The sequence below is a fragment of the Hemitrygon akajei genome, chromosome 13, assembly GCF_048418815.1.
Source record: "Hemitrygon akajei chromosome 13, sHemAka1.3, whole genome shotgun sequence".
Taxonomy (NCBI): domain Eukaryota; kingdom Metazoa; phylum Chordata; class Chondrichthyes; order Myliobatiformes; family Dasyatidae; genus Hemitrygon; species Hemitrygon akajei.
Window position 1 is genome coordinate 36,651,268 of NC_133136.1, and position 17,495 is coordinate 36,668,762.

At 41.1% G+C, this 17,495-nt stretch overlaps 1 protein-coding gene across 4 annotated transcripts in view; it reads left to right on the top strand.

The window, feature by feature from the left end:
• Positions 1 to 17,495, top strand: part of LOC140737765 (integrin alpha-1-like) — a 196,820-nt gene that overhangs the window by 116,246 nt on the left and 63,079 nt on the right. For all 4 annotated transcript variants that reach the window (XM_073064394.1, XM_073064392.1, XM_073064390.1 and 1 more), the window contains exons 17-20: positions 763 to 926; positions 5,018 to 5,154; positions 9,094 to 9,204; positions 16,314 to 16,399. In XM_073064394.1, the coding sequence (XP_072920495.1) occupies positions 763 to 926; positions 5,018 to 5,154; positions 9,094 to 9,204; positions 16,314 to 16,399 (498 nt within the window). The remainder of the gene's footprint in view (positions 1 to 762; positions 927 to 5,017; positions 5,155 to 9,093; positions 9,205 to 16,313; positions 16,400 to 17,495) is intronic.

The following is a 17,495-nucleotide window of genomic DNA, read 5'->3' on the forward strand; positions in this document are numbered from 1 at the left end:
TAGATGCAGGTAGGTCCCCTTTAAGCGCAGAAGTTAGCCCTCACCATTGATTTCTATTGAGCCCTTCTCTGTCCTACATTGCTCTGATTGTAACTCCTCCCTCAACTGAAAGCCCTTGCACCCCAACTAAATCTCAGCATTAACCTGCCCCATAGAGATCACAGATTCACACTAGTTGAATCCAACCTCTCTACTCCAGCAGCCAGTCTATGTCACCCCACCATTTTGAATGGCCCGGCCTTTGAGCTCTCTTCAGGCCTCGTACACAATCCAATTATATAGCAGCAGGTCCCTCCCAAAGAATGTTCTCATCACACACTATTTATTAGTTTAATATGCCTTTCCTTTGTGTTTCAATTTCTAGTTGCCCTTTTATCCTCGTAGATTATACTCACTATTTTTATTTGTGAGATTTATGAGGTCCCCATCATTTCAAAATCTATTCCATACCTTTTGGCCCTGAGATCTTCCCCACGCCTTCTCACAATAATATAAAGACCTTGTGTTCAAATTGATCAATGCTGCAAAATTACATCAATGACCTGATTTTGAGGTAAAGGAGACTTACATTTCTGTCAGAAAGAATTGGTTCAAAGCCTTGACTTTTAAACTAATTATTTTTTTTTATTATATATAGAATGCATTTCTAACTCATTGAGTTTGATTAGTTTTTTCAGAGAGTTTCAACAAAATACTTAAACCATTGCTGTAAAATGGTACATAATATATTGACTGTGTTTTTTTTTTCAACTTCATTATTAGGTCCCGGAACATAGCTCAAGTGATGATTAGCAAACTGGAATTTCAGCCCCCAAAAATTAATGTCCAGAACAAGAATTGTGTCATTGATGAGAATCCAGCAGTGTGCATATCGACAAACATCTGCTTCAGTCTCAAGCTGAGGTCTGGTGAAACTGAACCAGTTGGTATGTTATCTGGTATTACTGGCATAATTTCTCTTGACGACCAGCACAAACATGTAACCTGATTCAGTCTGGAATCATATGCAGTGTATTTTTCCTCAGATTCCATAGAGGTTGAAATGCCACAAAGTTTAGAAAAATAGCATAATAAATTTAGTCAAGGCCAAGTTTGGTTTTCATGGGAGTCAAAGATTCTGGGGAACGCAGGAAAGTGGAGCTAAGGTCAAGATCAAATGAACTGCGATTTTATTGAACGCAGAGCAGGTTTGATGCATCTTGAGTCCTGTTCCTACTTATTATATTCTTAGCTTCTAAATAATCATGGTAGCCTAGTGGATAGCGCAATGCTATTACAGCTTGGTATGGCAGAGTTCAGAGGTCAAACCTAGAAACTTCTGTAAAGAGTTTGTACTTCCTCCCCGTAGAATGCATTGGTTTCCTCAGGATGCTCTGCTGTTTCCTCTTCAGTCTAAAGATACTGGTTAGTAGGTTAATTGGTCACTGTAAATTGTCCTGTGATTAATTAGGGTTAAATCAGGGTTGCTGACGGTGCGACTCGGTGCTGTACGTCTAAATAAATAAATCATGTTTAATGCTTATAAGATACTGGTTCGGGTTTAAAATATTGACCCAGATTTGCTGTTCATCAAGAACAAAAACAGAATAAAAATTGGCAGGCTCCAACTATCAAAGTTCCCCTTTCTATTGTGGCTCTCCCAACTGCAGAGAATGTGGACCCTCCAAGAAAAGCAAAACTGTCAAGCTGCTGAGTTGGCAAATAGAATTAAGTGTTCTCGCAGAGGGCATATCAGGATTTTACAGGAAGCGAAATAAAGGCTGGGACAAGTGTGCTTGGATCCAGAAAAAAAAGCTGAAAACCACAAATGTAATGCAGATCTGTTTATTTTAAGGTGATAGAATTTTTATCATGAAAAGGAGGGTTTTGCATTTGGAGTGTGCTCTATGAGAGAATCTACACTACCAGGCTTTTTGAGTTACTGGAACATTCCGGTGTATGGATCCTCGGGGGGTGGGTGGGAGGGGTTCCTTCTGTTTCCTTGGTTATTCATTACAGTAGCTTTTCAACTACCGTCATTGCGTGTCGATAGGAGAGTCACACCCCTACAGTGGTCAGATTCTAAGTGGCATTGGTCCCCTAAAGACTGAATCAGGCTGAGGGACCTTGGGACATTCATGCCAAGCATCATCGTTGTCTGCAATATGGCGGCAGCTGTGTCACCAATCTAAGAGAGCACTTGCTTATAGAGGAGGAGGAGAAAATAGGAGATCTGGGTGAAGCATGAGGCTTAGATAGCAGCAGAAGCAGGAGGGAGGAAAAGGTTATTGTGGAGGGAAAGTGCTGAGGGGAAGGACTACCTGCTCAGTATTCCACAGCCTAACTCCCAGGTGGTGGCAGGTACCAACTGTGTTGTATATAGAAGATTTTCGTAAGTATTCCACAACATATAATTCCCAAGTACAAAGCAATTGGATCACTATATATCACAACCTAAACAGTGACATAGTATATCAATAATCAGGTAGAAAGCACTGATAATGCTCAAAACCCCTTACTGTGCTGATCTACCGGTATTCGTATATAACAAATGCCCACTCCTATTATGTTAATAGCTTGCCACAGAATTTCTGTACCTCCTGATGAATGGCAGGTCAGTTAAAGAACACAGCTCTGCATGATAAATATTTTCCAGGTTAGTGTATACTCACCAGATTTAGACAGATGTAAATATCTTGTTAAGAGAAAATGTGCAGAGAATTAGAACCTGTAGACCTTTGGCAAATGTGACAAAGAATCTTGACAATTCCTTCAGGATGACACTGTGGTATAGATTTCTTGTCCCTACAGAATTACTGTGGCCAAATCTCTTAGCCCTTCCGCACCAAACAGGATCTTGCAAAGAGCTGAACATTGCTCTGCTGGTGTTTGGCTGCGGGTGGGGAGTATGCCTTTAAGGACTGTTGTGTTTCTCTGCCTGTTGCGTGACAAAGTGTTGGGAGGTGTGTGAGGTTGGGAGGTGCATTCGGAAACTGAGCACCTCTCATTTTCCTGTTTTTTTTCCCACGTAAATTCGTCAACATGTTAAAATAAGTTTGTCATTTCACAATGTTTTGTGGTGGTCTTGATTGGATGTTAGTACCATGTGCTGCAATGTTTAAATGCATTGAAGATGAGTGTGGTGCTGTTTTATGACAACATATCTAGACGTAACTAGCATAAAGGCTACTGCTATTGAGCCCGCTAACTGGTTTTAGCATTTTCATGAGTTGGCTCCTGATACCGATCAATGCAATAGTAGATTTATTGTTTGAATATTTTTTTTATCAATAGTACTACAATTTAACAATAAACTTTGAAAGATAGTCAAAAATTAGCTGATGAGGGTTTTGACCTCCAAAGCTATCTGTCGTTCCGATAAGCTGCTGGTTCAGTATGATTCTCAGATCCCATGCTTGCCTTGGTGTCCAGATGTTAGGAAATTTCAGAATTTTAGTTTATCATCTGAGGTTTCTCAATAAATACTGCAAAATCATGTCTGTGGATTATATGAGGCAGTCTACATTATTCTAAATATAATCAATTTATTTTAAATAACTACTTGGTTTGTATAAACTCTCGACTGTGTGCTTATTCAAGCTGACTAAGCGTGGAAGGAGGAGATTTATCAGCAAGGTAGTGCTATCCTTAGAACGTTGATAACTCTGAAGCAGTTATTGCTAGAGGGCTCCAGTGAGTATTAAAAAGGTTAAGCCAACATCAAACTTTTAGCCAGTTGGGGAGTTTCCAGTCTGGTTTAAATACTTTCTAAACATCAACACCATCATTTGAAGAGAATTCCAGGGCTAAGTCTTGCTGAAGAGGTAATTCAGTTTCAGGAAAGACAGTGGCGCAGCAGGTGATGCTGCCGCCTCACTGATCCGGGGGCCTACAGTATGCCCAGTACTGATCCGTGTGGAGTTCCACAGGCACTTCTCTGCCATGTGGCTTTCCTCCGTGGGCTTCACTTCGCTCTCATACACCTAAGACATGGGTTGGACCTGGCAATGATCTTACTTGCAATTCTTGTGAACGATAAGGGTACAGGCATCAGAAATGATTGAATACCATGAAGGCTGTCTTCTTCCAGCTCAATACACCCAAAGATGTTTATATATTTTCCCTTTACTGTCAAATGCACTAATACAAACATTATTTTTCAAAAACAAATTGATGTTATAGAGTCATAGAATATGACAGCACAGAAACAGGCACTTCAGCCTGTCTAGTTCATGGTGACCCATCGACCTGCACCAGGACCATAGCCCTTGATATCCCTTCCATTCAGGTACCTATCCAAATATCTCTTAAAGGTTGAAATCAAACTGGCATCCACCACTTCTGCTGCCAGTTCATTCCAAGCTCTCACCATCTTCTGAGAGAAGAAATTCCCCCTCATGTTCCCCTTAAACATGTCACCTTTCACCCTTAACCCATGACCTTTAGTTCTAGTCTCACCCAACCATAGTAGAAAATGCCTGCTTGCATTTACCCTATCTATATCCCTGTGGTGAACTACATATACCTGTCTGGAATGCTCCTGTGGCTCCTCCCACAGACCCCTGCTGACTCCTTCTGTGGTTCCTCCCACAGACCCCTGTATAAAGGCCTGATGCCCGGCCTCATTCTCCAGGATGTAGTGTTGTTCATTCTTCCAGTCAATAAAAGCCGATACCTCGCTTCTTACGTCTCAGAGTGAGTTATTGATGGTGCATCAATCCCTCATAATTTTTTATACCTATCAAATAAGTTGTTACCTAACAAACCATTTCTATTGAAGCTTGCAAGCAGTTAGCTGTTTCAAAAGGATAATTGTAGCTGTGTAAACAAAGGGCACTATCAGAACACTGCAGCAGGGACCATCTGGACATAAGTGATGTAGCTAATCGCCATTTTGATGCAATAATTGGTTCCTCAGTGTGTATATGTACATGGATATGTTTGCTAGAATAAAATTCAAAATGGTGCCGTATGTGTGAATCTGTAGATAATAAATCAACTGTTACATTGAGAACTGAATGCAAAAATTTTATTGCAGTTCTTGACTACAGTGTCAGACTAGACTCTGCACGACGTGTCTCCAGAGGGCTATTTAACGAAACACGTGACAGAAATATCAAAGGAAGCATCATATTACCCTTGCATAACTGCACTGAACACATCTTCTACATGTTGGCAAGTAAACTATACATTGCTTTTTATAAACCTTTGCTTTGGCCTTCATAAATCAAAGTATTGAGTACAGGAGTTGGGATGTAATGTTGTATGAAAAGTTGGTGATGTCAAATTTGGAGTATCTAGTCACCTATCTACAGAAAAGATATCAATACAATTGAAAGAGTACAGAGAAGATTTAAAAGGATGTTGCTGGGACTTGAGGATCTGAGTTATAGGGAAAGATTGGATAGGTTAGGACTTTATTCCCTAGAGTGTAGAAGAATGAGGGGAGATTTGTTAGAGATGTATGAAATTGAGGGTATGGATAGAGTTAATGTAACCAGTTTTTTTTCACTGACTGTGGCTGAGACTGGAACTAAAGATCATAGTTTAAGGGTGAAAGGTGAAATAATTAAGGGGAGCCTGAGGGGGAGTTTTCTCTATGAGAGGTTGATGCAAGCTGCCAGTAGAAATGGGGAATGCAAGTTCAAATTCAACATTTAAGTGAAATTTGGGTAAGTAGGTGGATAGCAGGGGTATGGAGGGCTGTGGTTGAAGAACAGGTCAATGGGACTAGGCAAAATAACAGTTCAACCCTGACTAGATGGGTTGAAAGTGCTCTATGACTTTTTGATAGATTACATAGTGATTCAATGGGGTAACCATTCCTAAATGTAAACCCAAATCAGAAGCACCATCAAGCCCTCATGCAAACTGGTATTTGAACAGCAGGCAGGGATAGCATTGGGCTTGTCCATAAAAGCCCTATTTTTTCCAGTTGGCAGAACAGATATGGAAGAAAATTGGAGCAGTCTCCAAATATGGAAAAGTGTTACTGTCTCCAATGCTGATGTATCTCTCCATGAAGAGATATCAATTTCTCTTTCACCCCCTTCCCTGACTTCAGATACATTTTTAGGCTGTAACAGAGAGCAATTATATGCTCTGGAAAGAAACATTGACATGATTGCATGTAGAGACGTAGTTAAAGAACCAAAAGCAAAATTTAACTTTTAAGTTTTAATCCTTGTTCATGTTAAAATACTCTTTAAATATAAAATATCAGACTTGTAATATTCAGTGGTTCTGATGATTTAGAGTATCTATCTCTATTACCGTTCCTCACTAAAGTGAAAGCTTTCCTTATGCTCATCATCTCTTCCTTGAACATGGTTATATCAATTGCACAGCCTTCTGAAGATTGTAATTAATATTGGATAAATGACCACTTCTTACTATTTTGCAAATTTCATTCCATGCAAAAATTGGAATCTATAGTTATTAATTTAATTTAAAAACAGCAACACAGCAAATCAGGTAAAATTTGGAGGAATCAAATCAAATTATTGACTTCAACTTTTGCTGGAACTATTTATGTAAGCAGGAGAAGGAAGGTGTTTATTTTTTGTGTGTGTAGGCATATTGTTAAACAGGTTTGGAATCTAGACTGACTAATAATCTTAAAGATGACAAGGATTAGCTTCTATTTGTCACAAGTACATTGAAGTATGAAAGCAAAGAGAGATGCATTGTTTAGTGTCAATGTCTAACAGAGTCCAAGATGGAATGGGGACAGCCTGCAAGTATCACCATGCTTCAGGCACCAACATAGCATGCCAACAACTTACTAAAACCTAACTCATACATCTTTGGTATGTAGGAGGAAACAGGAGCACCTGATGGAAATCCACATGTCATGGGGAGAACGTACAAACTCCTTACAGACAGCAGTGAGAACTGAGCCCTGATCTTACAGCTGGCACTGTAAGTCATTATGCTAACCATTATGCAACCATGCTGCCCCCATAAAACAGGGTATGATTTGGAAGAAGAACACATAACCTAGGAGCAAGTAGGGTGCATAGGTCGGAACGGACTTGAGCTTCATTTCCGGGAAGTAATCTCTAATCCCATTATAACTAATATATAGTACTTCAGACCCATTGTACTGCTGGCATTTCGAACATCAATGAAGGTCCTCAATCTCTGTCACTCCTTGGCCATCTTCTCCATTGTGCCCCAGAGGAGGCTCAGGGTCCTTATGTGGTACAGCAGCAAGTTGTCTTTGATCTCCTGCCTTTCCTCTGCCCTTCGGGGGTCCAGTGAAGTGCTGTCTTGATAATGGAGTTGACTTCTCTTCTCAACATGTGCCCAATCCATCTCCAGTGTTTCCTCATGATGATTGTGACCATGTCCTCTTGATGACACTGAAGGAGCAGGGCGTGGTTGGGGAGCTTTCTTGGCCAGAAGATGGGGGAGGATCTTCCAGAGGCTCGTGGTGTGAAAAGACAAGAGCTTGGCAAGTTGCTGTCTGTCATGCACCAGCAGCCTGACCCAAACAAAAGAGTGTGGGCAGAACACAGCTCTGCCACGGCTTGAACTTGGTGTGGACACTGTACTTGGTCAATCCCCATATGTTGTCCCTTTCAGTCTGACTCTCATCAGACTACTCTTGATTGGTTTCCACTCCAGCGAGCTCTTCTCGCTGCCTTTCTTCAAATGGACAGCCACACCAGCATGATGCTGCCTTCTTCCCTTACTGAGTACAACAGTGTTTCACCAGTTGCTGCCGTTAGTCTGCCAAACCCTGTCCGTTTGCTTTCACTGATCAAGAACAAGAGAAAATCTGCAGATGCTGGAAATCCAAGCAACACACACAAAATGCTGGAGGAACTCAGCAGGCCAGGTAGCATCTATGGAAAGGAGTAAAAAGTCTTTGTTTTGGGCTGCGAATCTTCATCAGGACTATAGAGCTTTCGCTGATGCCCAATATATGTGGGCTGCAATGGCACATATCTACAGCTATTTGTGCTAGCTTTCCAGTGTTGTACATGAATCGTACATTCCAGAAACCAATTTTACCTTGGTCTTGGCGACGTTCAGGCCTTCCTTCATCGTGCCAGTAGCTTCATCTCAGATTTCATTACTGCCAGCCATGCAGACCCCAAGTGGAGATTCAGGAATATCATCGCTAACAGTTGTAGAAGGAGACTTCATTGCTGTTTCCATAACAGATTTTTGCTGGGCCAATCAGGGTTGTTAGCCCTGAGCTGAACCCTTGAACTTGGAGGACCGGTGAGCCACTCTTAGTCTGGCATCTGCCCTTTGACCTGTTTGGCATGACTGACCCTAGCAGGAGCCAAAGCATAAAGCTAGCATGGCACTCTGGACCATTGACGCTTGCAAGCCTCCAAATCACATCAAAGTTGTAGTCCTCTTGTAGGAATCCCATTATAAGGAGTAATGTGAAATCTCTGTTCCCAGAGTACCTAAAGGGAGGAATCAATGAGAGAAAGCAGACAAACTAGAGGGCTATAGGTAAGCCTAGTAATTTCTGAGGTAGGGACATGTTCGGCACAACTTTGTGTGCCGAAGGGCCTGTATTGTGCTGTAGGTGTTCTATGTTTCTAAATGTGGGTGTGGTAGTGCAACAATGTCAACAGTATTCCCACTTTATACAACATTGCTGTAAATGCCCAGAACTTTTCCGTACTCAATTTCTATCCTTTCATTCTATCAGATTTCCCATGTTTAACATGGATACGAGTCTTAAGCTTAGAAACTAGAATTGATCAAGGTTATATCAGTTCATTATAGTATTAAATAGAGAACATACCTCTTAGACCTCATTCTCTTTGTCTGCCTGAATCAAAACTGTAATAAAACCTGTCACTGCCAAGTTAAGATACTCAAAAAAAACCGATCTCCCCAGACTATAACCATATTACCACCAATGCTTCAGATTATCAAACATTAATAAGAACTGTTTGTCTCATTCATTTACTTGGTGCTAATAATATGATAAGACTTTCTAACTGATGGGTTACCATTTGTCTGTCAGCCCACTCTTGTTTTTTTTTAAACATTTCTTCGTATAAAAATGTGCATTTTGTGTGACTGAACAATCTGAAATGTTCATTTGTTCAAACTGTCTGTTCATTTCTTACAAAATTATAGGATGCTCCAGATTTTCTCAATCCCGTTGAAATCCTGGTGGAGTTCAATTTATCAAATCCAGAGGAAGGACCGGTGTTGGATGTTGACCTGCCAAGTTCAAAGAAAGCTTTGGTAATTTAACAATTTGCAATTGTATAATCCATTTCATATCTATGTTTAAGTGACAAGAATTTGTTATTCAGAAGGGTCCTTACGAAAAAAAAGTTATTGCCTAAAAATTGCATCTAAAAATTTACCATCATAAAATTGATGGTAGTAGGAAGCTGTTTTGAAGTGTTTGCACTGACTTCTGCTATCTAGGAAGCAACAACTGAAAGATGTAACCAGGTTGTGACAGTTAAATCAAAGCAAGCCTGCATAACAGTTTCCTAAAGCAAGGAAGTATAAACTTTACAAATTTTTTGATGATATCAGTGCCGGCATAAGCTTTATCTGCAGTCTCCATTTAAGATCCGAGAAGTGTCTAGTCTAATTTCAGGCAATGGAATGGCCCAATTATGAATAGTAATAAATGTCTCATTAAAGCAAGCCACCATAAGCCAGCATAACAATTCCCTAAAGCAAGACAGTACTAACTTTACATTTTTTTTGATGATTTCACCATTGGCATAAGCAGTATATGTGCAGTCCCCAATTCAACATAGAAAACCCACAGCACGATACAGGCCCTTTGGCCTACAAAGCTGTGCTGGGCATGTCCTTACCTCAGAGATTACCTAGGGTTACCAATAGCCCTCTATTTTTCTGAGCTCCATGTATCTGTTCAGGAGTCTCTAAAAAGACCCTATTGTATCGGCCTCCACCACTGTCACCGGTAGCCCATTCCATGAACTCACACTCTCTGCGTAAAATACATAATTCTGACATCTCCTCTGTGCCTGCTTCTAAGCACCTTAAAACTGTGCCCTCTCATGCTAGCCATTTTAGCCCTCGGAAAAAGCTTTTGACTATCCACACAATCAATGCCTGTCATCATCTTATACACCTCTATCACCTCTCATCCTCCGCCATTCCAAAGTAAAATGGCCAAGTTCGCTTAATCTATTCTCATAAGGCATGCTCCCCAAACAAGGCAACATCCTTGTAAATCTCCTCTGCACCCTTTCTATGGTTTCCACATCCTTCATGTAGTGAGGCGACCAGAACTGTGCACAGTACTCCAAGTGGGGTCTGACCGGGGTCCTATATAGCTGCAACATTACTTATCAGCTCTTAAACTCAATCCCACGATTGATGAAGGCCAATGCACGTCTTCTTAACCATAGAGTCAATCTGCGCAGCAGCTTTGAGTGTCCTATGGACTTGGACCCCAAGATCCCTCTGATTCTCCACACTGCCAAGAGTCTTACCATTAATACTATATTCTGCCATCATATCTGACCTACCAATCTGATCTATCAATAAGCCTTGCATGGGGTACCTTGTCAAATGCCTTGCTGAAATCCATATACACTACATCTACTGCTCTACCTTCATCAATGTGCTTAGTCACATACTCAAAAAATTCAAACAGGGTCATAAGGCACGACCTACCTTTGACAAAGCCATACTGACTATTCCTAATCATATTATGCCTCTCCAAATGTTCATAAATCCTGCCTCTCAGGATCTTCTCCATCAATTTACCAACCACTGAAGTAAGACCCACTAGTCTATCATTTCCTGGGCTATCTCTACTCCTTTTCTAGAATAAAAGAACAACATCCGCAACCCTCCAATCCTCTGGAACCTCTCCCATCCCTATTGATGATGCAAAGATCATCACCAGAGGCTCAGCAATCTCTTCCATCACTTCCCACCTGGGGTACATCTCGTCTGACCCTGGTGACTTATCCAACTTGATGCTTTCCAAAAGCTCCAGCACATCCTTTTTCTTAATATGCTACATGCTCAAGCTTTTCAATCCACTACAAGTCATCCCTACAATCACCAAGATCCTTTTCCATAGTGAATACTGAAGTAAAGTATTCATTAAGTACATCTGCTATCTCCTCCAGTTCCATACACACTTTCCCACTGTCACACTTGATTGGTCCTATACTCTCATGTCGTGTCCTCTTGCTCTTCATATAATTGTAGAATGCCTTGGGGATTTCCTTAATCCTGTCCGCCAAGGCCTTCACATGGCCCCTTCTGGGTCTCCTAATTTCTTTCTTAAGCTCCTTCCTGCTAGCCTTATAATCTTCTAGATCTCTATCATTACCTAGTTTTTTGAACCTTTCATAAGCTCTTCATTTCTTCTTGACTAGATTTACAACAGCCCTTTGTACACCATGGTTCCTGTACCCTACCATCCTTTCCTTGTCTCATTGGAATGTACCTATGCAGAACTCCACGCAAATATCCCCTGAACATTTGCCACATTTCTTCCGTAAGTTTCCCTGAGAACATCTGTTCCCAATTTATGCTTCCAAGTTCCTGTTTGATGGCTTCATATTTCCCCTTACTCCAATTAAATACTTTCCTTACTTGTCTGTTCCTATCCCTTTCCAATGCTATGGTAAAGGAGATAGAATTGTGATCACTATCTCCAAAATGCTCTCCCACTGAGAGATCTGACACCTGACCAGGTTCATTTCCCAATACCAGATCAAGTACAGCCTCTCCTCTTGTAGGCCTATCTACATATTGTATCAGGAAACCTTTCTGTACACACCTAACAAACTCCACCCATCTAAACCTCTTGCTCTCAAGAGATGCCAATCGATATTTGGGAAATTAAAATTTCCCACCACGACAACCCTGTTATTATTACACCTTTCCAGAATCTTCTCCCTATCTGCTCCTCGATGTCCCTGTTACTATTGGGTGGTCTATATATAAAAAAAAACCAGTAGAGTTATTGACCCCTTCCTGCTCCTAACATCCACCCATAGAGACTCTGTAGACAATCCCTCCATTGCTGTGACGGTATCTCTGATCAACAGTGCCACGCCCCCACTTCTTTTGCCTCCCTCCCTGTCCTTTCTGAAACATCTAACACCTAGCACTCCAAGTAACCATTCCTGCACCTGAGCCATCCAAGTTTCTATAATGGCCACAATATCATAGTTCCAAGTACTGATCCATGCTCTAAGCTGATCCACATTGTTCATAATACTCCCTGCATTAAAATAAACACATCTCAATCCATCGGTCTGAGCATGTTCGTTCTCTATCACCTGCCTATCCTCTCTCTCACACTGTTTACAAGCTTTCTTTATTTGTGAGCCAACCGCCTCTTCTTCCGTCTCTTCACTTTGCTTCCCACCCCCAAACAATCCTTGTTTAAACTCTCCCCAATAGCCTTAAGCCAACCTCCCTGCCAGGATATTGGTCCCCCATGGATTGAAGTGCAACCCATCCTTTTTGTAAAGGTCACACCTGCCCCAAAAGAGGTCCAGTGATCCAAAAATCTGAATCCTTGCCCCCTGCTCCAATCCCTCAACCACTCATTTATCCTCCACCTCATTCTATTCCTATACTCAGTGTCACATGACACAAGCAATAATCCCAAGATGACTATCCTTGAGGGCCTGCTTCTCAACTTCCTTCCTAACTTCCTGTAGTCTGCTTTCAGGACCTCATCCCTTTTCCTACCTATGTCATTGGTACCAATATGTACCACGACCTCTGGCTGTTCTCCTTCCCACTTCAAGATATCGTGGACATGATCAGAAACATCACAGACCCTGGCACCTGGGAGGCAAACTACCATCCGTGCTTCTTTTCTGTGTCCACAGAATCGCTTGCCTGATCCCTAACAATAGAGTACCCTATCACTACTGCCATCCTCTTCTTTTCCCTACCCTTCTGATTCACAGGGCCAGACTCTGTGCCAGAGGTACGACCACTGTTGCTTCGACAGTACTCAAACAGGAGTACTCTCTAGCATCTGCCTCTTGCCCTTCCTTTTCCTGACTGTTACCCACTTATCTGTCTCCCCAGGCCCCAGTGTGACTACCTGCCTATAGCTCCTATTTATCACGTCCTCACTCTCTCTGACCAGACGAAGGTCATCGAGCTGCATCTCCAGTTCCCCAATGGGGTCTCTAAGGAGCTGCAGCTCGACGCACCTGGCGCAGATGTGGCACATTTTAAGATACAAAAAGTACCTAGTCTTAATTTCTGGCAATGGAATAAGACCATAAGACATAGGAGCAGAATTAGGCCATTTGCCCATTGAGTCTGCTCTGCCTTTCCAATCATGGCTGATTTATTTTCCCTCTCAACTCCAATCTCTGCCTTCTCCCCATAACTTAGACACTTGTCCAATTAAGAATATATAAAACCTCCACTTTAAATATACCCAATGTCTTGGCTTCCACAGGTGTTTGTAGCAATGAATTCCGCAGAATCACTATCCTCTGGCTAAAGAAATTCCTCCTCATCTCTGTTCTGAATGGATGTCCCTCTGTTCTGAGGCCGTGCCCTCTGGTCCTAGTCTCCCCGACAATAGGAAACATCCTCTCCACTTCCACTCTATCTTTCAATATTAGTAGGTTTGAATGGGATACCCCTTCAATCTTCTAAATTGCAGTGAGTATAGGCCCAGAGCCATCAAAACGTTCCTCTAAGTCCAGCAGACTTGCTTCCTCAACACTCCCTGCCCCTCAGCTATCAGTTCTGTCATCCATAATGTCAGAAGAAGCAGTCCTGACACTGATCCCTGTGGAATACCTCTAGCCACCAGCTGCCGAACAGGAAATGCCCCCTTTATTCCCACTCTTTGCCTCCTGCCAGTCAGCTAATCCTCTATCCATGCTCTATCCATATACTCTATCTACTCCATCTTTCCTGTAATACCATGAGCTCTTGTCGTGTTAAGCAGCCTCACGTGCAGCAATTTGTCAAAGGCCTTCTGAAAATCCATGTAAACAACATCTACTTACTCCTCATTGTCTATCTTGCCCATTATTTCCTCAAAGAATTCCAACAGATTTGTCAGATGAAATTTCCCCTTAGCAAAAGTGTGCTTATTTTGGCTTATTTTATCAAGTGCCTCCAAGAACCCTGAAACCTCATTCTTAATAATGGACTCCAGCACCTTCCCAACCACTAATGTCAGGCTAACTAGTCTAAAATTTTCTTTTTTGGGCTACATTGGCTCCAGAGTAACAATTATTTTGTTCTCCTTTGCAATTGTTTACTTGAAATGACATTTAAAAATCTTGAAGTTGCGAACACTATTTTTCTGATATTTTATTAGTTAACTACATTATCTTTTGCATGGGAAGCAGGCAATGTACTTTGCAGGCAGGGCTTTCCACATTACAACATTTTGTGAGGTCTCTGTTGCATGTGAAGCAGACGTAATGAGATATACAAATCTTCCTTTCTTTCAGGCTGGTAGCAATATTAACAGTCTGAATGGTTGCTGCTGCCATCTAGTGGTTTATTTAAATTGTCTTGAGTGCAACCAAAGCACACACTAGTAAATGAAACACTCCTTAAATGTCCTTAAGGAAGTGGTGGTGGGCTAGTTCCATGAACCAATGCAGCCCTTCTGTTGAATACATTCCCACAGAACTGTTGTGGAAGGGATTTCAGGACTTAGATGTAGTAATGGTGAATGTATTTACAAGTCAGGTACTGGGGGGGGGTGTTCCATTATGCCTGAAATCCTGGTAGTCGAGGTTGTGCTGTGCAAGTAACTTAGACAATCAATTCAGTGCACTTTGTAAGTGCAACCCACTGTGCAGTGGATGTGGATGTAATTATTTAGGACCCTGGTTGAGGGTGGATGGGAAAGAGTTTTTTGAATATTGTCGAAAATGCACTCACCCAGGCAAATACCCTCTTTAGTTGTGCCTTATTGATAGTGGAAAGACTGAGGTGTCAGCAGTGAATCACTCACTGCAGGATGTGCAGCTTTTAACCAGCTTTTGCAGCTACAGTATTTATGTAGCCACTCCTGTTGAGTTTTTGGTCAATGGTGACCCACAACTTGTTGACAGTGCAAATTGGTGATCGTCCACCATTAAATAGCAAGGATAAGTGGTTCAAGACAGTCAGTGCCTGTAACTCTAGTGGTGTGAATGTTATTTCACTTTCTATCAAGCCGTGCCAGGATTTTGTCTTAAGTCTTGCTGCATGCAGACGTAGACCTTTGGAATTCCGTGCACAAATTCTCATTTGCTGAGAATTTGTGCATAGAATTAAAAATCATTAGCAAACATTCTCTCTCTGAGGAAGACAGATGAAGTGATATGGCATACTTGAGCTCAGGCTGGGGCATAGCATGTGGAAAGTAGAATGTTAAATTGCAACTTTACAAAACACTAGTTAGACTGCACTTGAACTATCATGTGTAGTTCTGGTTGCCACATTGGAAGGAGGATGTGGTTGTGTTGGAGAGAGTGTAGAGGAGATTTGCTTTGATTGGTAGCATTGTTAACAGTGTCTTCCATCCCTTTTCTGCTGAGAATATATGGATTTGGCAATGATTCGGTAGATTGGTTTTGTTCTGCTTTTTACTAAGGATGACAGATTTCCTCCCCAGAAGGGCATTAGATGTTTTTTTTTCTGACAATTTAATAATTTGTGATCGTCTTCCTAATAATTAGCTTGATTTTGTTTTTAATTTCAGATGATTAGCTACATTTAAATTTCACATCTCTGATGGTGGAAATGAAAATTCATGTCTCAGTAGCATTTTTTCACAGGGAAACCTTTGTATTTCTAATGTCTTAATTTAACAACATATCTGCATCTGAGTATAGAACAGTGAGTACAGACTTTCAAATCATCAAAAAAATGACTGCAAGACTTTAGCCCCAGTGTATTCAGGGGGAATCTCACTCAGTTTGCACTAATTACTTACTATGTACAAACCAGTGATATTAACATTTTCATACCACCAGACCAATTTAAACTTATGGTAGATATGCCACTTGTGTATGCGGTTTCTCAACGCACATTTAAAAAATGTGAATTCTGTCCCATACTAGAAAAAGAAAGTTTGGTGTAAGCTCAAATAATAATGACCAATGTATTTTAAATCTGCGTATTATAAATATTTATGGGTTTTTTTTAGATTAATGGAGCTTATGATCCATTTCAGTGAGCTTATTACAAAGAATGCACTTTCATATTTATCTATGTGTGTTATATTTATATATTTTTTTATATTTACAACCACCACATGAACTGGAAAATATGCAAGTCTCACCTGATTTCTTCATGAAGCAATTTTCTTCATGATATAATGAAGTGTTTTATTTTGTCCTGTGATCCATCAGGTGCCTTTTACAAAAGATTGTGGAGATGATGGAGAATGCATCAATGACCTGAAGCTTAGTGCTGAGGCAGACATAACGGGTGACAGGTAACAACATTTGTAACATAAAATTAAAATACTCAGCGGGTCAACCATGTCTGTGCAGTATCAGAATTAACTTCTCAGACTGATGAATTTTCACAGCGTCATCTAGTATGAAACAGACCAACCAGTCCAATCCATCCACACCGGCCAGTTTACAACCTTTTGTTTTAATTCCCTACACAGCACTTGGCCCAGAATCCACTGTAGCTAAGTGTTCATATAGATACTTTGTGAAAGCTGTCAACAACCCATTTTCAAACACACTCTCAGGTAGTGCATTCACTCTCTGGGTTAAGAAAGTAAGAAGGTCTCACTGATGTTTCCCCTAATTTCTTATCATAAACCTAGGTCCTCGAGTTTCGTCTACCTCTGAAATGGAACAGTGTTTCCTGAAGTCTATCTGATGTCCCTTGTAATTTAAAATACCTTTATCATGTCTCCATCCCATTCACCCATGCCAACCTACTCTGCTTTGCCTTCTCCAGTCTTTCCTCATACCTGACTTGCTCTATCACAGGCAGTGTCCTAGTGATCACAAAGTGCACTGCAGATGCTGTTGTCAAATCAAGACGTACAAAAAAGCTGGATGAACTCAGCAGGTCGGGCAGCATCCGTTAAAAGAAGCAGTCAACGCTTCTTTCAACAGATGCTGCCTGACCTGCTGCGTTCATCCAGCTTTTTTGTACGTCTTGAAGAGTCCTAGTGATTCTTCTCTGTACCCTTTCCAACACTGTTACTTTCATCCCAGACCTTTATGACCTTGAGAGCATAACCTACCTACTTCTGTTACAGTTCCCTGAATAATGGCTGCCAATATGCCAAGTGCCTTCTTGATCATATTGTCTATCTGCAATGCAATCTCAAGGGTATATGGATATAGTCCAAGTTACTTCTGTTCCTTAGTATTCCCACCATTTATTATGTATGACATAGTTCTCCTAAAATGTATCACCTTACATCTGATGAAGGGTGTTGGCCCAAAGCATCAACTTTTTATTCATTTCCATAGATGCTACCTAACTTTGTTGAGTTCCTCCAGCACTTTGCTCACCTCTCACTTGATTGGATTAAATTCCATATGGCATTTTCAGCTCATTTC